General features: G+C 46.5%; 1 protein-coding gene across 1 annotated transcript in view; it reads left to right on the forward strand.

Annotated features, from left to right (window-relative positions):
* The window catches only part of LOC307143504 (uncharacterized protein), a 237,884-nt gene that overhangs the window by 57,303 nt on the left and 162,826 nt on the right, over nt 1-17,755 (forward strand). Inside the window, exon 6 of the mRNA XM_079845129.1 lies at nt 16,092-16,227. Coding sequence (XP_079701255.1) covers nt 16,092-16,227 — 136 coding nt within the window. The remainder of the gene's footprint in view (nt 1-16,091; nt 16,228-17,755) is intronic.

Here is a 17,755-nt window from a genome sequence, read left to right on the forward strand (position 1 = left end):
AACTGAAATTATGATTTTCAGACCTAGCAGTTTAACTAGCACCTCCAAATTGGACCTGGGACCCCTGACGCCCTACGTAAAGTCTATGGTATCGAACCTTGGGGTAAAGATGGATAGTGATCTTCACCTAGAGAAACAGATAAACTCTGTTGTAAAAGCTAGTTTTTTTCAACTTAGGCTACTTACCAAACTGAAGCCATTTCTATCTTTTAAAGATTTGGAGAGGGTTATACATGCTTTTATCACCACTCGCCTGGATTATTGTAATGCTTTATATATAGGAGTTAACCAGGCCTCTCTTTCTAGATTGCAAATAGTTCAGAATGCTGCCGCTCGAAGGAGAGACATGCTGTCGAAGAGCCCTCGCTGCTGAGGGGGATCGCGGTGCTGAGGAGGTCGGGCAGCGCGGATGGGTGAAGACCGCGAGGAGCTGCCCGAGGCGGTGGTGCTGGAGCGAGTAAAGATCCGGTGGGACGGAGAGCTCGCTGCCGTGCCCCTGGGTCGAGGTGGGGTGGCTGCCGTCCTAGAGGGAGTGGAGGAGTCGCCGGCGTTCGCCGTGGGCCAGAGCCAGTGTCCATCCACCATGGAGGGGAGGAGCAGGGAGTGCGCGGGACTCGCTGCCGGCTGCCATCGACAGGAGGAGCCACCACCGGCCGCCAGGGGGTGGAGGAGGATCGAGCCGTCCACCGAGCGTCCAGTGCCATCGCATGGCACCACGAGGAAGAGCCTCTCGCCGGGCTGAGGACCGAGCGGCATTGTGTCAGGGAACCAGACCAGAATTATTTTTTTCTTCTCTCTTCACTCTCTCGTCCGGTCGCTCTGGTGGTCTCCATCTCCCGTTCTCTCGTCTCGCCGGCCCATATCCCCGGACGCCGAGATTGGGCTCCCCAGGGGGCGGAGTAGGCGTAGACGTGGGGTACTCCCCGGCCTACGAGGGGTGTTGGGGGTATGTGGCGAGGTGGACGAGCGAGAGACATGGGAGGAGCGAGCGAGATCGTGTGCGTGATTGAGAATGAGCGCCACCTGCGAGGCACATCGGTCTCGAGTCCTCTCATGAGGGAGCACGGAGGCATATAAGGACGAGCGACTCCAGTGAAGGACGAGAGAGGACCAGGCCTGGATTTTAAGTTGTGTTTTATTTATGTTTTGTTTATGTATGTGTGCGGCAGTCGTCCGTGAGGGGCTGCCGCTTTTACTTTCACTTTGTTCATTTATTTTATTAAAGTTTGTTGTTTATTGTTCGCTGGTTCCTGCCTCCTTCTTCCCTGAACATCCCAACTGTTACAGTGATAACTGATCTCTGGCTAATTTGGTTCTTCAAACTAATTTGTCGATTTGATTAAAATATCTGGATTAAGTTGTCTGAGATTACTGGGCATTCCTATGTTCACTGAAGAGGGCAGATAGACTGGGTAAACCCATTCTGATCTGCCGGCGATTTGATTTCGCACTGCAACTCAGTCTGGAAACCTGTACATTAATTTATTTTGCTTCTGTTACACTTTTGCGGGAACCAATCAAAGACTGGATTATCCACCTGGCGCGCTATTGGCGGGTTTAACACGGTGACGGATAGAGAAGCGATGGGTCGTTGCCCGTTGATCACGCCTCTTGTGGTCTGATTAATCCAATTGCATACAGAGTCATTTGAATAATGCTCGTTTATCACGCCTCTTGTGCAGTAGAGAATACATAGCAGACTCCCCAGACCAATGTTCAATCTTAAATTGAGCTTGGTCTGGTGATAGCCAGACAAGAGGGCAGATGCATCGATACTCAAAATCACGATCAGCAGTGCAGCAATTGGCTGACTGCAAGAGAGCAACGTAATGACATCTTATAATAAAAAAAGACACCTGACGAAAAACATGACTAATTTCTGGACCTTTCTAAGGAAACAGCCAAGCAAAACAACAAAAGTTATAATAGATAAATGAAATGTTAATTTAAATTTAAACATGATTCCCAATCATTTATATTCACAATTTCTTGTATTTGTACAGCCTTTACATTTTTATTTTAATGTTGTCATTACCAATTAATTTGGTAATTTGTTACATGACAGTATTAATTAAAGTTTCTTAAGGGTCATGATCAAGTTATCTGCGTCTCCTGTGCTGCATCAAGCCACTCCCATAATATACTCTATGCCACCAGTCAAAATAATGCACGGCTCAGATTAACTGTACAGCGTGTGTGTAAACCTCCAGTAAAATTATACAGTAATTATTCCATCACAAATAAATCTCTCAATCAGTAAAACTGACTGTTTATAGTATTATAGACTACACAACATTATAATATTATTTTCAAATAAATTTTTATATTATCATTCTTATTATTATTTAAAATTATTATTGCCCCTGGTTCAGTGAGGGACACTTGTAATAAAGAAGCAGTGGTTGGGACAGTATCAACGGCGCTTAAAAAGATGCTATCTTATCCTGTTTACGTGAAATAAGCCTGCTCCCGAGCAGGTTTAAGCTTACGGACCTGTTGCTATGACAGCAAGTCCAGGATGAGCGTCGAAGAACCAAACAATCCAAGATCATGCCAAATCGTCAACAATCAAATCCAGCTAACGGAGTTAGCGACGTACAAAGAACGGACCCCAGGAATTGATTGGATTGTTGTGGTTTGCTATTGCTGGTTGTCCCGCCTTTGTGCCAGTTAACACACCGTCAGAGAAATGTCGAGGGAGGGGAAGTTATTATAATTGAATATTATGAGGGCACATGGATTAACAATAATAACAATAATACTAATAATAATAACAATGTGCACAGATAAATCATTTATAATAAATACTGCAACTAAAAGCCACTAAACTCCTATTTATAATTTTATAGTTTATAGTGTTGATTCACCCTCACAAATTCACCTCTGGCATAATAATGTTTCTGTGCTGATGTCTCTCTCTCACACACACACACACACACACACACACACACACACACACACACACACACACACTCAGAGCTGCAACGTATCCATGACAGGTGTTGAGCTCTAGCAGCTCTCGATCCTAATTACTTGGCCGTCCCTTTCTGCAAGCAGATGGGTCCCTCTCAGAAATTAATGTTCTAGCCGGCTACTCTCCACAGCCCATTCCCTTGTCATTTGTGCCGTACAGGTACAGTAGTCTTAACTTAATATAAAAAATCCAATCAGATTGCGTGCCAAAGCATCATTAGGTAGAATGGTGGCTGACTGACATAAATGATTTGGAAAGTGATTCGTCATCCTAATGAAAAGTAGAAACTCTGCGATACTTTTGAGCGTTCCATGTTTTAGATGGAGTTAGAAACACATCCAGATTAATGTTTTCTGCACCATATATTTTTCTAATTCACATCTATTTCTGACTAAATATTATCATATCGAATGTGCTTGTGTCAACAGAATTACATGTAACATCTGTTATGGGTCTGTGTTTATTTTTTCCCTCGGGAGATCAGCACAGACAGGTTAATGTAATACTGAGTGCAGCACCATTTATTACTTTCAGAAGAAGATTTGTTTTTTCTTGTTATCTTTCCATCAGTCTCCTCTTTGTCAGGGATATTCTGCTATTTGTTCATTTAGTTTCATTATCATGGACTCATCCGCCATTAATCTGTTACTATGTACACTCAATCAACGATCATCTGCTTGACATTTAGTTTGTTATCTTGTGTATAAATGCTCTCCGTTTTCAGTTCCTCATATTCTTATATTCATATTTACCTGTGTTGAATTATTTTATAAACCTTGCTTTATTTTCATCCTTTTGGAATTCCTCTTAATCATCATCTGGACCTTAAAGTGACAGAAAACCGGACCCATAAGTAAGAAAATTGAGTATGCTGCAGCTTTTACTACCCTAGCAATGAAGGAGTTTGCATCTGTAAATGTACGAAGTATCTGCATATATATACCTATACCTAATTTTAAGACCTGCTAACGACCAGATGATTTTTATGTTCTGATACGATTTTTCTAAAGGGTGGCATATATATATCATTTCAGATCATTGAGGTTTACAGGCATTTGTTTATGCACAGCTCTCTTAAGGTCCCACCTCAACATTTCAGTCAGGTTGAGCTCTGGAGTCAGGACATTGTTCCAAAAGTCTTGTGGTTTGTTCAGATGCAACTTTGCGAACCTAAGCCGAGCTGCCATGTTCTTTTTAGAGAGAAGAAGCTTTCTCCTGGCAACCCTTCCAAACATGCCATACTTGTTCCGTGCCTTGAACTTTAACATTTATCATGTTAACTGGGACATGAGGTGTAGTCTGAGATATAGTTATTGGGTGTTTTACGATTTATCTGAGCATTGCATGACCTTGGGATGAATTTGTTAGGACAGCCACTCCTGTGAATATCTGTCTTGAATGTTTTCCACTTGTGAATAATTTTCCGTACTGTGAAAAAATGGACTTCAAATTGTTTGGAAATGGCTGTTCTCAGATTGATGGCAGCAACAATTGCTTCTCTAAGATCATTGCTAGTGTCTTTCCTCCTTGGCATTTTGTTAACAGACATGGATGCTCAGGATTAGCAAACTGCCAGAACTTCTGCTTTTATTGAAGTGATCACACTTGCTGATGATCAGTTAATCAAGAGAATTTGATTAGCAGCGCCTGACTGCTACTTACCCTCTTAATTGCTATGGAAGCAGTAAGGGTGTACTTAGTTTGTCACCCATGTTTTTTTTTTCCATTTTGGCCTAGTTTTGTTAAATAAATAAATAATTCAATTCAATTCAAATTCAAATTTATTTGTATAGCGCTTTTCACGATACATATCGTTTCAAAGCAGCTTCACAGAAAATGCATCTACATTACAATTTAAATTGATTTAAACATGTTATGCATTTCAGAAATGCACATATCGTCGCTGCCCGATGAAAGTCACGTATGTCCAAAACGGTTACTTTTCAGGAAGTGAAAAAAACACTGTATTTCGAAAGCAGTTGTAGCGTTGTCATACTTGGTACGGCATCTTTACATGTAACCATATTCATGCCAGTGTAATGATATAATCCACATTTGACCAAAATTGAGTTTAAATGGACATACGTACATATTTTACAGTAACCGTGGTCGATACGCGTTCTTCCGATCATTAATTAGAATGGCCAAGTCGCGTTTCATATTGACAGAGGAATACGTGATGGACATTCTCAGCCTCTGGCAAGCGGTGATAGCAGTATGAGTGAGGCATGTTCTAGTGACAATCATGACAGTAGCATTACAGGCTATAATTTGATCAGTTTGACTAAGAAAAAAAAGTTTGAATCTTATCAATGAGACCGAGTTTATTTCAATAATAGCAAGCAAACTAATCTGTGAAGAACTAGATTAGAACTAAACTGTGGAGAGCTTCAATGTCGTACTTTCGGCTATCCAGTGCTGAGCTTCGATGAAACTTCACGAGACCGGCGAGATGCTTCCACAGGGCGGGGAGATACGCGACGTGATTGACAGCTTTGACACCAAATGGATATACGTGAAAATCAGATGACATGATTTCACAACTTTTCATTGGCCATTTAGAATATGTGAAGCATACTGTATACGGAAATGAACCTGGACATTCAATCCGTCGAAAAATCTCACAATCGGCAAAATGGACATACGTGGTTTTCTTCGGACAGCAACGATATACAAAGCACACAGATTAGCTAACTATCTATTATCAATATAATAACTATGGCACAGAAATAAGTGAAATAAGAATACATGTTGTTAATGAATAGGGTATATAGAGATGAGCATGGGTGCGTGTTGATGCAGAGCTGTGCCATCTGAAGTCCCTGCAGGAGTTGAGTCGTCTCTTCACAGGTGATGGTCATCTGAAATCTTTACGAGAAGCTGGATCCAGACTGGAGCTGACGGACTCTCTAGTTACCTCAGGATGGGCGTCCCGAGATAAAACAGAACAGAAAAATAATTAGCGTAGCTGCTGTTCAAAGAATTAAGCAAAGACGATCATGTGCACTGATATAACTGGAGAACAAGGTTAGGAGATGCATCATGTGAATGCCTGGCTAAAGAGATGCGTCTTTAATCTAGATTTAAACTGGAGGAGTGAGTCTGAGCCCCGAACATTATTAAGAAGGCTATTCCATAGTTTAGGTGCCAAATATGAAAACGTTCTACCTCCTTTAGTGGACTTAGATATCCTCGGTATTACCAGAAGCCCAGAGTTTAGGGATCTTAAAGATCGTGATGTGTTCCTTTTCGAGAGTACTCTCGTATTGTGTTTTGCTAAACGCTGCGTTTTGCTAAATGCTATGGGGGAATTTCCTTTCCTCGAGATTTTGAAGCAAATTTTTATCCTAAAAATACCATGTAAAATGCAGTGCAGCTGCACAGCTCTCAGCAGGAAGCAGCTGTGTGCTGATTGGCTGTGCCACTGCAACTGCAGGAACCAATGGCGAGACCGCTGAGCGGGACGGACCAATCAGGTCCCTCTAATATTCCCGCCACAAGGGGCAGCAGAATTTGCATAGCCAAGGGTATAAAAGACCCTGTCTCGCCAGGTTTGTCAGATTATTTCTTCTTCAGCGACTCACCTCGCTGAGCTCTGGATTGAAGCCCGCCGTCGAAATGCTACCAGCGGAACTCCCTGCAGCCCTGAGGACGCCGGATTCCAACCTGGTCTCCGCCTTCAGCCGCCTGCTGTTCCAGCTGCGTCATCCGGCATTAAAATATACTGTGTCTATGTGTGTGTGTGTGTGTGTGTGTGTGTGTGTTGCTGCTGCAACGCCATTTCTAAGAGCTTACTAGCTCTCCCCTCTCTTCTCTCACGTCCACCGCGTTTGTGAAGCGCCGCGGACAGAGAACGTTATGGTTCCGCCGCGCTTAATAGCGCCGCGGACATACGGAGCTCTCTTCTTCTCTCGCTTCTGTCGCGCTGATAAGCGTCGTGGACAGAGAATGTTATACTCCCGCCATGCTAATGGCGCCGCGGACATACGGAGCTCTCCTCTTCTCTCGCTTCTGCCGCGCTGATAAGCGCCGCGGACAGAGAATTTTATCCCCCCGCCGCGCTAATGGCGCCGTGGACATACGGAGCTCTCCTCTTCTCTCGCTTCCGCCGCACTGATAAGCGCCGCGGACGGAAGACGAGTGAACTCAAGCCTAAGCTCTCCTCACTCTTCCTCCTTTCTACTCTTCTTCTTCTCTCGCTCCAGCCGCTCTGATAATGGCCGCGGACAGAGAATGCTAGAGTAGATGAGCGAACTCAGGCTGCTGGAGAGCGCGTTTACGTCACAGCCGTTCTCGCTGCAGAGCGCGCTTGCTGCCTAGGGAGTTATAAAACTGCCTTATGGTAGCGCGGCGCTCTCTCCACAGCGTGCGTTCGATAACTAGAGTGCGTCCTACATCATAACACGCGCAGACAAATGGCGGCCAAGCCTGCGCCCTTTTTTCACTATATCACTTCTCCCAGTCCCCTCTATTCAGGCGGCTGGAGTGGTTCAACATTGTAGGTAATGTGTCCACTACATAGTGTGCACTCCTGCATAAGCACTGTTAATTCAGCGCCACAAAATCACTCAATAAATCTGATATTCTCCCAGTTCCCTTGATTCAGGTGATTGGAGATGTAAATATTGCAATTAACTAGACTGTGGTCAAACATGCTCGTTGCACACTAACGCTGTTATGCATTTACCTCTGTGAACTCGCTCGCCAGCATACGCTGCGAGTACTCTAATGTAAGTGGCGCCCACTACACAGTGCGCGCCACCACACATTATTTACAATGAATCAGAGCTTTTTCTAGTGGCCAGGCAGACCCGCGCCTGCAGAGCACACGCTATCTATGTCTGCCAGAGCCCTGCCGCTGAGTGTGCACGTGGACTAATCTTGCAAGAATGCGTCCAATTTACAGTCTGCACAACTAGGGAGGTGAGGCGCATGCCCACTTCAGGTGTGGGCTGTCTAACATAACACTATCCTACACAGAGTTACGAGTTCATCTGTAGGTAGTGTGCCAACATCAAAGTTGTACTCCTACACTCAAGCACTTCCCTATGTTCCCCAGCTCCCTGCACCCAGGCGGCTGGAAACATTATTCCCACAGTCGACAAGCCTGTAAACAAACGCGCTCGCCTGTACACAAGCACAATCTCCTTGGTAAGCGCCACTTCCATGGCGACCCAAAAGAAGCGCGTGCCGCCATTCAGTGCACGCCGCCTCTCACAGTGCCACTAGCACAATGCAACCGGGCTAACAGGTCCCTGTTTCTCAGTGACCCGCCCCACAAATTAATTCAACCCCTGGCTTCGCAGGCCGAGGCCTGGCAGGCTCTTTCCGGCATTTCGACATGGGTGTTGAACATAATAAAACAAGGTTACTCACTACAGTTGGCTCGCAGACCACCGTGTTTTCGCACCGTGGTAGAGACAACGGTGAGAAGTGACATGAGTCACATGCTTCGAACCGAAATATCAAAACTGTTAATAAAGGGAGCGGTGGAAACCGTGCACCCCTCACAGAGCGAGTCAGGCTTTTACAGTCGCTACTTCCTTGTACCAAAAAAAGGACGTGGTCTCAGGCCATTCTAGATCTCAGACATCTGAACAAGGTCCTTATGAAGCGCCCGTTCAAAATGTTGAAAATGAAACAAATCCTCGTGCACATTCGCCCGGGAGATTGGTTCTTCACTGTAGATCTAGAGGATGCCTATTTCCACATCCAAATAGCCCCTCATCACAGGCCATTCTTGAGATTCGCCTTCGAGGGGAAAGTTTACCAATACAGGGTGCTACCCTTTGGTCAATCTCTGGCTCCCCGCACATTTACGAAGTGCATGGAAGCGGCGTTTACCCCGCTGAGGCTTCGGGGAATGAGAATTCTCGACTATCTCGACGACTGGCTCATAATAGCTCAGTCAGAGATACAGTTATTAAACCACAGATCTTGGCTTCTCAACCATTTGAAATGCTTGGGCCTCAGAATCAATGTGGCAAAGAGCTCATTGTCTCCCACACAGAACGTTCCGTTTCTGGGAACAGTGTTAGACTCACTACAGATGAACGGGCGACTGACGTCACAGCGCGCGTTCTCTGTTCGGAACTGAGCGGTTTCCCTCAGGTCCGGTGTATACACTCCTCTCAAACACCTTCAGAGGATGATGGGTCTCATGGCCTCGGCGGTGCCAGTCCTCAGACTAGGTCTGTTACTCATGTGCCCTCTCCAGCGCTGGCTGAATTGCCACGTTCCAGATCACGCATGGCTCTCAGGCCGATTACAAATCAAGGTAGACCACAGCTGCGTATTGACTCTGGTTCCTTGGAAAAATCCTGTCTGGTATCAGACAGGCGTGAGTTTGGGCACTGTTACGAAGTGGAAAGTTATCTCGACAGATGCATCCAACCTAGGTTGGGGAGCCCTTCATGAGGGCAGGCCAGTCTCCGGTCTCTGGTCAGACTCGGAAAAGAGCCTTCACATAAACTGTCTAGAGATGAAACCGGTTACACTATCGCTAAGAGCTTTCCTTCCGTACATAAGCACCACCATGTCCTAATCCGAATGGACAGCAGGTCAGTGGTAGCCTATATAAATCGCCAGGGCGGCCTAAGATCAATTGGCCAAGCCTGCGCCCTTTTTTCACTATATCACTTCTCCCAGTCCCCTCTATTCAGGCGGCTGGAGTGGTTCAACATTGTAGGTAATGTGTCCACTACATAGTGTGCACTCCTGCATAAGCACTGTTAATTCAGCGCCACAAAATCACTCAATAAATCTGATATTCTCCCAGTTCCCTTGATTCAGGTGATTGGAGATGTAAATATTGCAATTAACTAGACTGTGGTCAAACATGCTCGTTGCACACTAACGCTGTTATGCATTTACCTCTGTGAACTCGCTCGCCAGCATACGCTGCGAGTACTCTAATGTAAGTGGCGCCCACTACACAGTGTGCGCCACCACACATTATTTACAATGAATCAGAGCTTTTTCTAGTGGCCAGGCAGACCCGCGCCTGCAGAGCACACGCTATCTATGTCTGCCAGAGCCCTGCCGCTGAGTGTGCACGTGGACTAATCTTGCAAGAATGCGTCAAATTTACAGTCTGCACAACTAGGGAGGTGAGGCGCATGCCCACTTCAGGTGTGGGCCGTCTAACATAACACTATCCTACACAGTGTTACGAGTTCATCTGTAGGTAGTGTGCTAACATCAAAGTTGTACCCCTACACTCAAGCACTTCCCTATGTTCCCCAGCTCCCTGCACCCAGGCGGCTGGAAACATTATTCCCACAGTCGACAAGCCTGTAAACAAACGCGCTCGCCTGTACACAAGCACAATCTCCTTGGTAAGCGCCACTTCCATGGCGACTCAAAAGAAGCGCGTGCCGCCATTCAGTGCACGCCGCCTCTCACAGTGCCACTAGCACAATGCAACCGGGCTAACAGGTCCCTGTTTCTCAGTGACCCGCCCCACAAATTAATTCAACCCCTGGCTTCGCAGGCCGAGGCCTGGCAGGCTCTTTCCGGCATTTCGACATGGGTGTTGAACATAATAAAACAAGGTTACTCACTACAGTTGGCTCGCAGACCACCGTGTTTTCGCACCGTGGTAGAGACAACGGTGAGAAGTGACATGAGTCACATGCTTCGAACCGAAATATCAAAACTGTTAATAAAGGGAGCGGCGGAAACCGTGCACCCCTCACAGAGCGAGTCAGGCTTTTACAGTCGCTACTTCCTTGTACCAAAAAAAGGACGTGGTCTCAGGCCATTCTAGATCTCAGACATCTGAACAAGGCCCTTATGAAGCGCCCGTTCAAAATGTTGAAAATGAAACAAATCCTCGTGCACATTCGCCCGGGAGATTGGTTCTTCACTGTAGATCTAGAGGATGCCTATTTCCACATCCAAATAGCCCCTCATCACAGGCCATTCTTGAGATTCGCCTTCGAGGGGAAAGTTTACCAATACAGGGTGCTACCCTTTGGTCAATCTCTGGCTCCCCGCACATTTACGAAGTGCATGGAAGCGGCGTTTACCCCGCTGAGGCTTCGGGGAATGAGAATTCTCGACTATCTCGACGACTGGCTCATAATAGCTCAGTCAGAGATACAGTTATTAAACCACAGATCTTGGCTTCTCAACCATTTGAAATGCTTGGGCCTCAGAATCAATGTGGCAAAGAGCTCATTGTCTCCCACACAGAACGTTCCGTTTCTGGGAACAGTGTTAGACTCACTACAGATGAACGGGCGACTGACGTCACAGCGCGCGTTCTCTGTTCGGAACTGAGCGGTTTCCCTCAGGTCCGGTGTATACACTCCTCTCAAACACCTTCAGAGGATGATGGGTCTCATGGCCTCGGCGGTGCCAGTCCTCAGACTAGGTCTGTTACTCATGTGCCCTCTCCAGCGCTGGCTGAATTGCCACGTTCCAGATCACGCATGGCTCTCAGGCCGATTACAAATCAAGGTAGACCACAGCTGCGTATTGACTCTGGTTCCTTGGAAAAATCCTGTCTGTTATCAGACAGGTGTGAGTTTGGGCACTGTTACGAAGTGGAAAGTTATCTCGACAGATGCATCCAACCTAGGTTGGGGAGCCCTTCATGAGGGCAGGCCAGTCTCCGGTCTCTGGTCAGACTCGGAAAAGAGCCTTCACATAAACTGTCTAGAGATGAAACTGGTTACACTATCGCTAAGAGCTTTCCTTCCGTACATTAGCACCACCATGTCCTAATCCGAATGGACAGCAGGTCAGTGGTAGCCTATATAAATCGCCAGGGCGGCCTAAGATCGATTGGTCTGCACACGATGGCGAAAAAGAGTCCTAATACGGGCAGAGCACAACCTGAGTTCGCTGTGAGCGACTCATGTGCCAGGCATTCTGAATCTGGGTCCGGACATGCTGTCCAGGGGCAAAGTGTCCCCAGCAGAGTGGTCTCTTCACCCACAAACGATTCAGACAATTTGGGGCATGTTTGGCGAGGCAAAAGTGGATCTTTTCGCCTCACAAGACAATGCTCAATGCCTAATATATTTCTCCAAACACAAGGACGTGCTGGCCCACGAATGGCCCAGCCTTCCTCTTTATGCTTTTCCCCCAATCTCAATGTTACCTCAAGTCATAGAGAGGATCAGGGAGAGCAAATGCGCTTTTAATAGCCCCACTCTGGAGAAATAAACCATGGTTCTCACAGCTAAGTTGGATGTCAGATACAGCCCTGTGGCCAATTCCGCTGAGGAGAGACCTCCTCATGCAGGCGAAACGGCAGATCTGGCATCCCCGTCCCGATCTATGGCCGCTTCATGTCTGGCCCATCAACAGGTACACGAGAACCTCTCTGAAAGTGTATTAAACACTATTTCTGAAGCTAGAGCACCCGCGACCAGGCGGCTCTATTCAGGCAATGGTCAGTCTTTTCGGACTGGTGTAAAGCACAAAGTCTGATCCCACATAATTGTGAAGTGTCAGAAGTGCTCACTTTTTTACAAGAGCTACTGGACGTGGGTCGTTCCCCCTCCACGCTCAAAGTTTATGTGGCTGCTATAGCAGCGTACCACACTCAAGTGAATGGACTGTCACTGGGGAAGAACGATTTTATCGTGCGCTTCCTCAAAGGGGCTAGAAGGCTTCACCCACCTCGCCCCCCTTCAGTCCCTATATGGGACCTGTCCACGGTCCTGGATGCTATGACAGGCTCAAGATTCGAGCCTCTGCATTTGGTGAGCTTAAAGCTCCTATCACTCAAGACCGCTTTTATGCTAGCAATCGCATCAGTTAAGCGAGTGGGTGATCTGTACACGCTCTCAGTGAGCGCCTCTTGTCTGGAATTTGGCCCAAACGACTCTAAGTCGTCCTCAAACCAAGACATGGATATGTACCTAGGGTGCTCTCGACTCCGTTCGGAGCACAGGTCATTTCACTTTCAGCACTCTCATCATCATTAGATGAGGAAGATGCTAATTTGCTCTGTCCTGTCAGAGCGTTGAGAATATACATAGAGCGTTCCGCTGCTTTCAGGCAAACTGAACAGCTCTTTGTGTGCTTTGGCGGCCGCACCTGTGGGTCCCAAATCTGTCTGGTCTATATATATATATATATATTATACAGTATATACATATATCTTGTGTGATATTCTCATTTAAATAGCCTGACTCAGGTCTGGCTCATATTGGGGACTTCTATGAATATCATATTTACGGGCCCACTTAGGTCGGCCTGGGTATGGTTTCTCCAGGCTATCAGAGCCGTTAAGCGAGCACTGCATTTTGCATTGGTCCCCCAGAGCAATACAAGAGTACTCTCGAAAGGGAACGCTTCGGTTACTTACGTAACCTCGATTCCCTGAGAAGAGGGAACGAGTATTGCGTTTGCTTGCCATGCTTCGCTTGCTCAGGGAGTCGCTTCAGTCGATTAACCTGATAAACCTGGCGAGACAGGGTCTTTTATACCCTTGGCTATGCAAATTCTGCTGCCCCTTGTGGCGGGAATATTTGTGGGACCTGATTGGTCCGTCCCGCTCAGCGGTCTCGCCATAGGTTCCTGCAGTTGCAGTGGCACAGCCAATCAGCACGCAGCTGCTTCCTGCTGAGAGCTGTGCAGCTGCACTGCGTTTTACATGGTATTTTTAGGAAAAAAATGTGCTTCAAAACGCAATACTCGTTCCCTCTTCTCAGGGAACCGAGGTTACATAAGTAACCGAAGCGTTATACGGGGATAGAAGATCAGTTAAATAATGACATAGTGTAATATGTCATGTGTTGTTGATCCTCTGAGGTTGTATGGCTCTCTCTCTCTCTCTCTCTCTCTCTCTATATATATATATATATATATATATATATATATATATATATATATATATATATATATATATATATATATATATATATACACCAATCAGGCATAACATTTTGACCACCTTTCTAATATTGTGTTGGTCCCCCTTTTGCTGCCAAAACAGCCCTGACCCGTCGAGGCATGGACTCCACTAGGCCCCTGAAGGTGTTCTGTGGTATCTGGCACCAAGATGTTAGCAGCAGATCCTTTAAGTCTTGTAAGTTGCGAGGAGGGGCCTCCGGACTTGTTTGTTCAGCATATCCCACAGATGCTCAATTGGATTGAGATCTGGGGACTTTGGAGGCCAAGTCAACACCTCAAACTCATTGTTGTGCTCCTCAAACTATTCCAGAAACATTTTTGCTTTGTGGCAGGGTGCATTATCCTGCTGAAAGAGATCACAGCCACCAGGGAATACCATTTCCATGAAAGGGTGTACATGGTCTGCAACAATGCTTAGACATGTGGTACATGTCAAAGTAACATCCACATGGATGGCAGGACCCAAGGTTTCCAAGCAGAACATTGCCCAAAGCATCACACTGCCTCCGCCAGCTTACATTCTTCCCATAGTGCATCCTGGTGCCATGTGTACCCCAAGTAAGCAACACACATGCACCCGGCCATCAGCGTGATGTAAAAGAAAACGTGATTCCTCAGACCAGGCCACCTTCTTCCATTATTGATCCTTGGTCCAGTTCTGATGCTCATGTGCCCACTGTTGGTACTTTCGGCGGCTATGCAGTCCCATACGCTACAAATTGTGATGCACTGCATATTTTCTGACACCTTTCTATCAGAACTAGCATTAACTTCTTGAGCAATTTGAGCTACAGTAGCTTGTCTGTTTGATCAGACCACACGTGCCAGCCTTCGCTCCCACGTGCATCAATGAGCCTTGGCCGCCCATGACCCTGTCTCCGGTTCACCACTGTTCTTTCCATGGAACACTTTTGACTTCTAACACATCAACTTTGAGGACAAAATGTTCACTTGCTGCCTAGAAAATCCCACCCACTAAAAGGTGTCATGAGAGATGAGAGATAGTAAGTGTTATTCACTTCACCTGTTGGTGTACAACCCCCCCGATTAATGCGAATAATGTAATTCGCACTCTGCATATATATATATATATATATATATATATATATATATATATATATATATATATATATATATATATATATATATATATATAATATGTGTGTGTGGGGTGTGTTCAAAATAGTGGAGATTAAAATCATTAAACAAAATTTAATTCTCCATAATATGTACATAAACCCACCTCGAGAAGTATTCATTGTAGTAAAAATTACGACAACTAGCCTCGGTCTCTAGACAGCATTGAGACTCTTGATTACCAGCGAAAAGAGCAGAGCTACCTTACGAGGAGAGAAATATATTATAACTTGGGTGTGTGCAAATATCCCGACTGTAATAGGAGTGTGAGTGTTACTCAATGGTTTGGCTCTGTCTGCTCCTACCTGCTGTTTTGAGGTCTGAAGGGAAGTGCTATAGTATGAATTATCCCTGCTGTTCCGATTTGATTCTTCACTGCTGCACACTTCTCTTATCTCTGTCCAGATTCATTCACTTCTGGTTTCCCTCCATTTCTCAGACTTATCTCTCCAACTATTCATTATTTAGTGTGTGAAAGTCGTACAGCGGGGCATTATGTGGCATGGCATTGTGGCAGAACTTCACATCGGGAATGATGTGTGGCACCTCAGAGGGGTTGAATGATGGTTCTGCTCATCTGTTGCAGACAAGAGCTTGTCAGGCCCATCCGTTCTGGTCACTGGGCAGCAAATGCTGTCAACTAATAAATGTTTCCTATGGGAAACAAAGTGTCCTTCCTCAAGTGACTCTTATGCACATCCTGCTTTTGCAGACTTTACGCGTTCCTGGGTCAACATGTTTTTTTAATCCTGGGACAACATTCCTGTCCGAAAATGTAATGCTAAAAATATCCCTACCTTTAAACCTAACCACCTGTAACTTATCCCTAATATCAGAGGGAAATGATGGGTGATAAAGCACCTAACCCTGGTTATTTTTTTGGTTTGTTTGTTTTTTCAAATAAATACAGACTTGGTGAGCATGAAACTTGATATAATATGTTTCTCTGTCTCCTGTTTATAGCTATTTCTAGACTTTCATACACTTTCATTTCAGGACAGTAACTGATTCATGCTAACTGAAATTATACTGTTGTTTCCACTGTCTAGGGTTATGTCTCATGAAATGGATGGTGATAAAATTTATCCCTGTGTGGTTTTCTCTATAGATGCAGGTCTTCTGCAGAGGAACGTCAGAGCACGGAGGCAAGATGAGGACCTCCAGCCAAATCTGCACGTGCTGGGAGTTCTCTTCCTGGGCAAGCACACCAGCCGTGCCTTCAACTTTGTTCTGCTCTTTCAGTTGTGAGTCTCCTTCGTTCATATATTTTTGAGTTAATTGCACAACATAAATGCAATGTTTAGGCATTATTATTATTATTATTTATATTACCACACACAAGCTGATTGGTGGAGAGGAGACACCAATCAGTATATGGGGATGATTAGGAGGCCATTATGGACAGAGGCCAATGGGCAAATTTGGCCAGGATGCCGGGGTTACACACCTACTCTTTTTCCGAAAGACATCCTGGGATTTTTTATGACCACAGAGAGTCAGGACCTCGGTTTAACGTCTCATCCGAAGGACCTAGCCTAACCCGGGGGCTGACCAAGCGGGCATGCACTCTGGTGTCGGCATCAACAGTGCTGGAGGAACTCAGGGCTTACTGAGAAAACTCACCTGAGTGAAATAGCGCACACATCCAGTCCATGGAGTGGAATGGCGCAGCAAGCGATGACACCTGAGCCTCTCCATTACTGGCCACACAGGTCAGGACGTGGATGCCATATGGTGCCCCGTCTCTGAGAAAGGAGGTCCTTCCTCAGAGGGATCGACCAGGGAGGGGCTGTCGCAAGGAGTACAAGTTCGGAGAGATCAGGTCCGGCCGGGCCAATATGTGGCGACCAAGAGGACCTGCTCCTCGTCCTCCCTGATCTTTCACAGAACCTGTGCACGAAGGCTCACTGGAGGAAACACATACTTTTGGTTGTAACCCACCGCTCTTCTTGGGTACAGTGAAGTAGGGGCTGTAAAAGCCAGACTTCATCTCGGCTGAAGGGACGTCTCGATTGCACCCTTCACCAGTACGGTGTCGATCTCCACACGCATGACGGGCATTGCCACCCACCATGGTATACCGGACTCCCCAAAACGAGGAGGAGACTGGTCAAACTGAATCGCATAGCCGAGCCTGATCCCAGAAACTGAACCAGCGGGGTCATACCCACGATTGGGCAGCGAAGCAGAATGACCGGCCCAGACATGGGAGGCACTAGGGCGGGGTCAAATTCTGCATCCTGACAGAGGAGACCAGGGAAGGACCAGCGTTTCATTGTGGCCTGCTCTGACAGGGGTCTGGCGACAGAGGGGGCTGAGAGCAGCGAGGCGTTACGTCGCATACTATCAACCGTGCCCTCTTGGGGCTCGGAGATGAACATGTTAGATCTTTCTTTAATCAAGGATAGCGGCAGATGTTGAATTTTCCCCCGGCCCTCCACCGGGGGGAGAGGTCCTGTCGCCTTCCCCTGAGAAAGACCTGAGTTCACCTCCGAGCTGCCTTTCTCAGGACCGCCGCTTGGCCTGCCGTTTTAAAGGCTGAGGGGCTGAGACAGGCTGGGCTGCCTTCCTGCGACCTATTCCACGCCCAGGCCCGGGTGAAGGCTGCTGCTGGGGCCTGGCGGGAAGGGCGGGAGCCGCATGAGGGTGCCCTCGACGGGGAGCAGGCTGAGACGGCTGGGTGGAGGCAGAATATGTTTTATAGCCTCAGTCTGATTCTGTACAGCCGAGAACTGTTGGGCAAAGTCCTTGACTGCCCGCCGAAAAGCCATG

Source organism: Gobio gobio, assembly GCF_949357685.1.
Source record: "Gobio gobio genome assembly, chromosome: 19".
Lineage (NCBI taxonomy): Eukaryota > Metazoa > Chordata > Actinopteri > Cypriniformes > Gobionidae > Gobio > Gobio gobio.